General features: G+C 45.6%; 1 protein-coding gene across 1 annotated transcript in view; it reads left to right on the top strand.

The window, feature by feature from the left end:
* The first annotated feature begins 553 nt into the window (after positions 1–553).
* RAB2A (RAB2A, member RAS oncogene family) overlaps positions 554–6,000 on the top strand; it is an 89,680-nt gene continuing 84,233 nt past the window's right edge. The window contains exon 1 of the mRNA XM_045075761.1: positions 554–685. Within this exon, the coding sequence (XP_044931696.1) occupies positions 640–685 (46 nt within the window). The 5' untranslated portion in view covers positions 554–639. The remainder of the gene's footprint in view (positions 686–6,000) is intronic.

Genomic DNA, 6,000 nt, shown 5'->3' with positions numbered 1-6,000 from the left:
ACCTTTTCATAAGCCCAGGGCGGGGCCCTGCACCGAACGCGACGTCCGCCTTCCCACACGTGCCCCGGGCCTCCACTGCAAGGCGGAAAGACGCGGCGCCCATGCGCGTCGCGGCGACGGAACCGAACCTTCCACTTCCCTCCCCTCCCCCAGCGTCTCCCGGCCGCCGGCGTCGCCCGCTCAAACGTGCCGGAACAACCGGCGCCCGGCCTCGCCCGGCTCACGGTGGACGGGGCGCGGCCGGGGCGCGGCCGGCTCGGCGCTGGGCGGAGCTCCGGCGGGGCGGGGCGGGGCTCTGGCTGGGCGGGGCTCCGGCCGGCGTGCGGAGCTCCTCCCCTTTCCTCCGGAGGCGCCGGCAGCCGCAGCACTTCCGGGTCGGCGCGGAGGCGGGGCGGAGGCGCCGCGGCGGCTGTTATTGTTCGACTGGGCTCGGCCGGGAGCTGTCTCCATCGGCTCTGCGGGTGTCAGTTTGTCCGGCTTCCTCTCGGCCCCTCACTCCCGGCGGCTGACGGCGACGGCTGCGGCAGGCGGGGCCTGGCGTTTCGAGGCCGAGCGGCGCCGGGGTGAGGGGCGCGGAGGAGGAGGAGGAGCAGTAGCGGGAGGAGGAGCCGTGTGCCCTGGCACCGAGCGGCCGCGGCCATGGCGTACGCCTATCTCTTCAAGTACATCATCATCGGCGACACAGGTGAGGGCCCCGGGTGCGGCCAGGCGGGCGTCGGCGGCCTCCCGGCCCGGGCTGAGCGGCAAACGGCGTCTGGCAGGGGCGCGGGCGCCAACGCCGCCCGGCGCCTCCCTCCCGGCCGCGCCGCTCCATTTCCGCAGTGCTGGAGCTGGTGACGTGGGCACTGCGAGCGGCCGCGGCCTGGCCAGGCCCTGTCCGCGGCCCCCGCCCTGGGCAGCCCTGCAGCTGGGGGCCTCGGCAGCCGTTTGCGACTTAAGATCTAGGAACTGTGTGACAGGAGGAGCGGCCCAGCCGAGGGCCGTCAGGGTCTGACTTAGGTGATTGCACCCCTTCTCCGGGGCCCCTCACCTTGGGCCTCTTCGCAGCCGTCGAGAAGGAAAAAGGCAGGCAGAGGAGAGCAGAAGGTGATGGGAGAAGGGTCTTGCGTTTCCTGATCAGTCGCTCCCACCTTTTCCATCCTACACGCATCTGTCAGAAGCCGGGCAAGGTGCTCCTGGTGTGGGACGGCCAGCTGAGGAGGAGAGAAGGGAACCTTAAAAAAAAAAAAAAAAAAAAAAAAAAGATTTTTTTTTTTTAACACCCTCAAATCCCGGGTCAGAATAAGTCCTGTCCCGTCGCTCGGCGGCTGGGGAGTCCCTTTCCAGGTCACTAGAGCGTGAAAGGTCTGTCGATTTTGCCACGTGTAAACTGGGGTTATTTGGTAGTAATGGGAGGCCGTTCAGTGCTCTGGGTGTGTGCTTGCGTATGTGTGCCTGTGCGTGTTGGAGGCACTGTGATTTCTTGGATATATCAGAGTCAGGGTTGCAACTGCCCATTTTTAGGCGACCTCATGTACTTCTGAAGCAGAAAGAAATTCAGCTGTTCTCGCTTGAAGTAACATCTGAGTGTATTTCGCGGATAAGTAAACAAACTTGTAAAATATACTTAATACCTGTGATTTTGGCATTATTTTGAATCTAATAATAAAACTAAGGCTTGTTCAGGTGTTACAACTATTTATATACCAGAGTCTGATTTCAGTGAGGACTCTTGCACAACTTTGGGCCCTTTGCACAACTTTGGAAACATAAGCAGCAGCTTGTGGTTGCACTAGTGATGTAGCAAATTCAGTAAGTAATACAAGAAGCATGTTGATTGCAGCCTAAAAAACTTGCTGTCCCAAACCTGTCTTTTTAGCAAGGTTTTTTTTGATGTGTGACTGTACAGAATGAATGATTTTCTGTGTAATGTCTTGGGTAGAGGAATGCTTTGCAAATGTTTAGTAGCAAATTTTTACACCTTTTACAAAAAGCTGCAGCATGTTTTGAAGGAGAAAGAATTGGTGAAAGCCTATTGGAAAATTTTTATTTAGGCTGTAAACCTGAGCTGGAGAGGAAATTTATGTTAATTATGATATGAATGTGTTTGAGAATTAAAAAGAGGAGTGAATATAGACATATAGAAGTGGTGAAGGTGCAAAATTATCCTTTGCAGGTTGCCTTCTTTCAGCTTACTAATTGAGCATCTACTGTGGGTAGAGTAGTGGAACTACAAATAGTAGAAAGCTGGTGCTGGTGCTTTTGGAACTTGCCCTCATTCAGAAACAACTCCCAGGCAATTTAAAGGGAACACTTTCCCCACTCTAGCCAACCTAGTTTTGCTGTCAGTTTAGTCTTTCTGAAACCTGGCTGTTAGGAGACTAACAGCCTCTGCTCACATTCTTTAGTTTGACCTTCTAGGAACTCCAGTATTTTAGCCTCTGTTTGCTTTGGTAGCCTTCTTTCCCACTACTCCCTGCCTTCTGGCAGTGAGGCCTGGTGGCTGATTTCTGTGCTTTTTCCTGGTTCCTACTCTTCCCTCTGCCTCAAGTGCCTTCTCAGTGGAAAGTCTACCAATCTTTCAAAGTCTAACCCAGGTCTTCCATAATGCTCTCAGAGTCAACATATATTAAGCTCTTTTGATGTGTCAGGCTTTTTCTGGTATCCTGGCTGGCAGTGACTACTATTCCTTTATCTGGGTGCATCACACTTTGTATTTTTCTGTTATTAATGCCAGACTGTTTCATAGGTACTTGCGTAGGCATCTGTATTTGATTATGTGCCTCTGGAGGGCAGAAAAGCTGTTTAGTATTGCTTTGTATTTCAGGAAGAGCCTAGTAGAAGGTCTTGTACATTTAGTTAAATTAATGAAAGAATAGCCAAACAAACCACTATGTTCATGTTAATATACATTAATAACTTGACTGTAGGAGGTTTTTAGCCTGCTTCTGCCACTTTTTTTTTTTTAAGATTTTATTTATTTATTTGACAGAGAGAGACACAGAGAGAGAGGGAACCCAAGCAGGAGGAGTGGGAGAGGAAGAAGCAGGCTTCCCGCCGAGCAGGGAGCCCAGTGTGGGCCTTGATCCCAGGATGCTGGGATTATGACCTTAGCTGATGGCAGATGCTTAACAACTGAGCCACCCAGGCGCCCTGGATTCTGCCACTTTTATAACTGACTTTGGCCAAAATCATTTACCATGTCTCCTTAATTAAAAATATATGCACAGTTGTAAGTTGCACTTAATGTGGCCCTCCCCACAAAAAGATATTAAATCAGTAGTGTGATATCCATCCTGGATGTCTTCAAAATTCATAGTATGAAAAACATATATCCTTAGAATGAAGGAAATTGCTACTTTTCCCATTTCTCTTTCCTTATTTTATAATGTTTTCATTTTTAATTTTTACATTTCTCTCAATAATGAGATAAAATGGAGACAGATGTGGAAGTACCATTCACATCTTGTTTTTTGGAGTTTCCACTTCATAGAAGAGATTTTTAAAAACTTTCCATGATCATGATGATACCGTTGAAATGCTTGTTTTCTTAACTCTGGAGCCAAGTGCAGTTAAAATGTAGCTTTAATATTTTTCATTGATAGTGTCTTGTTCCTGAAAACTCATTTAGGTAAATGTGTCATTTAAATCTAGATATAGATGGAAATTGGTTTTTAACTAGCCTGGCCTAATAGCATAACCAGATAATTATCAAATAGGGAAAGAGAAAAATTATAATAAGCCTATAATTGTTGCTCCTAAAATTCTAGCAACTGCCTACCATTTTAACCTGATCACTAACCATCCTTGCCCTTTTTGCCACTCAGGTAGGCAAACAGATGCTCAAACCCAGTTGTATTCTATCTGAAGTGACCCTCTTGCCTTGCCCCCCACCCGAAAGGTTAGGTCAAAACTTTTTCACCTGACCAACTCTTGCTTATCCATTCTTTTAAGATTGTTAATAAACCCCACTACTCCCTATTGCATCGTTCTCATCCCCTCCACTGTTCCTTCATTCTTTGTTCCCCCTTCTCCCCACTCGCACATGCTTTTTTTTTTTCTTTTTCTTAAAATCTTTTGAGGACAAGTGCTATGTAAGAAAATAAAAAATAATAAAATAATAAAAAATAATAGCTAAGTAGCTGGACCCTTGGAAGACGTGCTGCAAGACTTTATTTGGAAGGTGGTAGTTGAGCTGAAATTAGAAGGATGCACAGGGATTTGCAGGTGGGCATGGGGGAAATGTCTGGTAGGTAGTTGGGAGTACATGTTTGCTGCTTGATCAATCTCACATATACTTCTTACTGGTTTTACAAAATTAAAAATAGAGCCATAGTGTGAGCCATTTTATTGAGGACTGTGAAAGAGAGGGAAAGGGTGAGAAGTGAAGAGCTGACTGCAAGATCAGGTTGGCAGGAATATGAGGGGCTGGAGTGTGTATGTGTGTGAAGGTAGGGGAGACTTGAAGTTGAAAGGTCAAAAACATGCGACATAGAGGCAAAATCCTAGAGGACTTGGGGAACGATGGCATTAGATTTTGTAGAGCTTTAGAGCTGTGACAGAAGGAAGACCTATCCTGTGGGAGACTCAAACTTGAGTTTCTTTAGATTCTCATGAGTCACCTAGAGTGGCTTTTCTTTTTTTAAAATAAAGATTCAGCGGTCTGAACCCCAGCAGATTTTGATTCGCTAGGTCTGAGGTGGAGCTCCTTGTCACAAAACCTGAGGCCAGAAACACCAACCATTTTATTTCATTATATGAACAAGTTTGTTAGATTATCTTCAGAAAACAAACAGGGGAAAAACAACTAAGAAATTTGGAGATAGAAGAATGCCACTTATTTTATGATGAAATATAGCATGCATATAAAAAGCATATGTATGTATATATTATGTATGTACAGTTTAATGGTTTTAAAGAACAGTAATGACTTATTATACACCCATGCTAAAGAAACACAGATCCTCATCACCTACGTCTTCCTTTCCCAGGGTTCCACCAGCTTGAATTCTGTATTAATCCTTCCATTGCTTTTCTTCGTAGTTGTGGAACTTTTTCATCTCTGTATTGTTTTATTTTGTCTGTTTTTATATGTCTTAGTTTTATTCAGTGAGAGAGCTAAAACATGTCTGAAATATACCTTTTAACATCATCTAGAATTTAGACAGTTTATTCTTTTTCTATTTTTAAAGATTGTATTTATTTATTTATTTAGTAGAGAGAAAGAGAGAGAGAATATGAATATCTTATGCTCAGTCCCAGGACCCTGAGATCATGACTTGAGCCAAAATCAAGAGTCAAGACGCTTAACCAGCTGTGTCACCCAGGTGCTGTAGACAGTTATTCTGGTCTACTTAAATTGTTGCTTGCAAGATTTTTGAGTATCCCTTTCCTTTTTTCTTTCTCTCTTAACCAGTTTGCTTGCTGCTTGCTTCCCCTAACATTTATAATGCTACTGGGACTTCCGTTGAATCCCAGAGGTCATGGTGCTGTTGTTCTCGTCCTTTTTCCTTTCATCTCCTGGTGACCCTGCCTCCTCCTTATCTCAAATAATGCCCCTCTCTTCTTCCTCAGTGCTCTTGTCTCTTTTGTTTTCATTCTGTTCCTGCTCCACCATGAAATGAATTTTCTCTTCTCTCTGATCCTTCTCCCCCACTCTATCTCGACAGCTCACTGCCTTTTGCAGTAGCCAGTAATTTTGTTGGTTTTTTGAGCAGATTCTAATTTTGCCAGCTTAGCTGTTTTTCCCTCTCATTTTGGCCCAGCTGTGCTTGCTCCATTTTGTTATTCTTTGCTTATCCTGAACTGCAAGGCTGTGTCCTTTGCTATAAAAGATAGAGCCAAATACTGACCTACCTTGTCCTCTTTTCTAACTTTGCTTTCTATGTGAAAATTTCCTATTTGGTTCATCAACCTCATTTCTTTGCAAGTTTTAGAATACATTCTAGCTGCTGTTCTTCACTTGAGAATAAAAGACACCTGGCAAAAAGATACTGGATTCCCTTTGCTATCATTCACTTG

This window comes from Mustela putorius, unplaced genomic scaffold (assembly GCF_011764305.1).
Source record: "Mustela putorius furo isolate JIRA1106 unplaced genomic scaffold, ASM1176430v1.1 tig00000151_pilon_pilon_pilon, whole genome shotgun sequence".
Classification (NCBI taxonomy): domain Eukaryota; kingdom Metazoa; phylum Chordata; class Mammalia; order Carnivora; family Mustelidae; genus Mustela; species Mustela putorius.
This window is presented reverse-complemented; position numbering and strand designations above follow the sequence as displayed.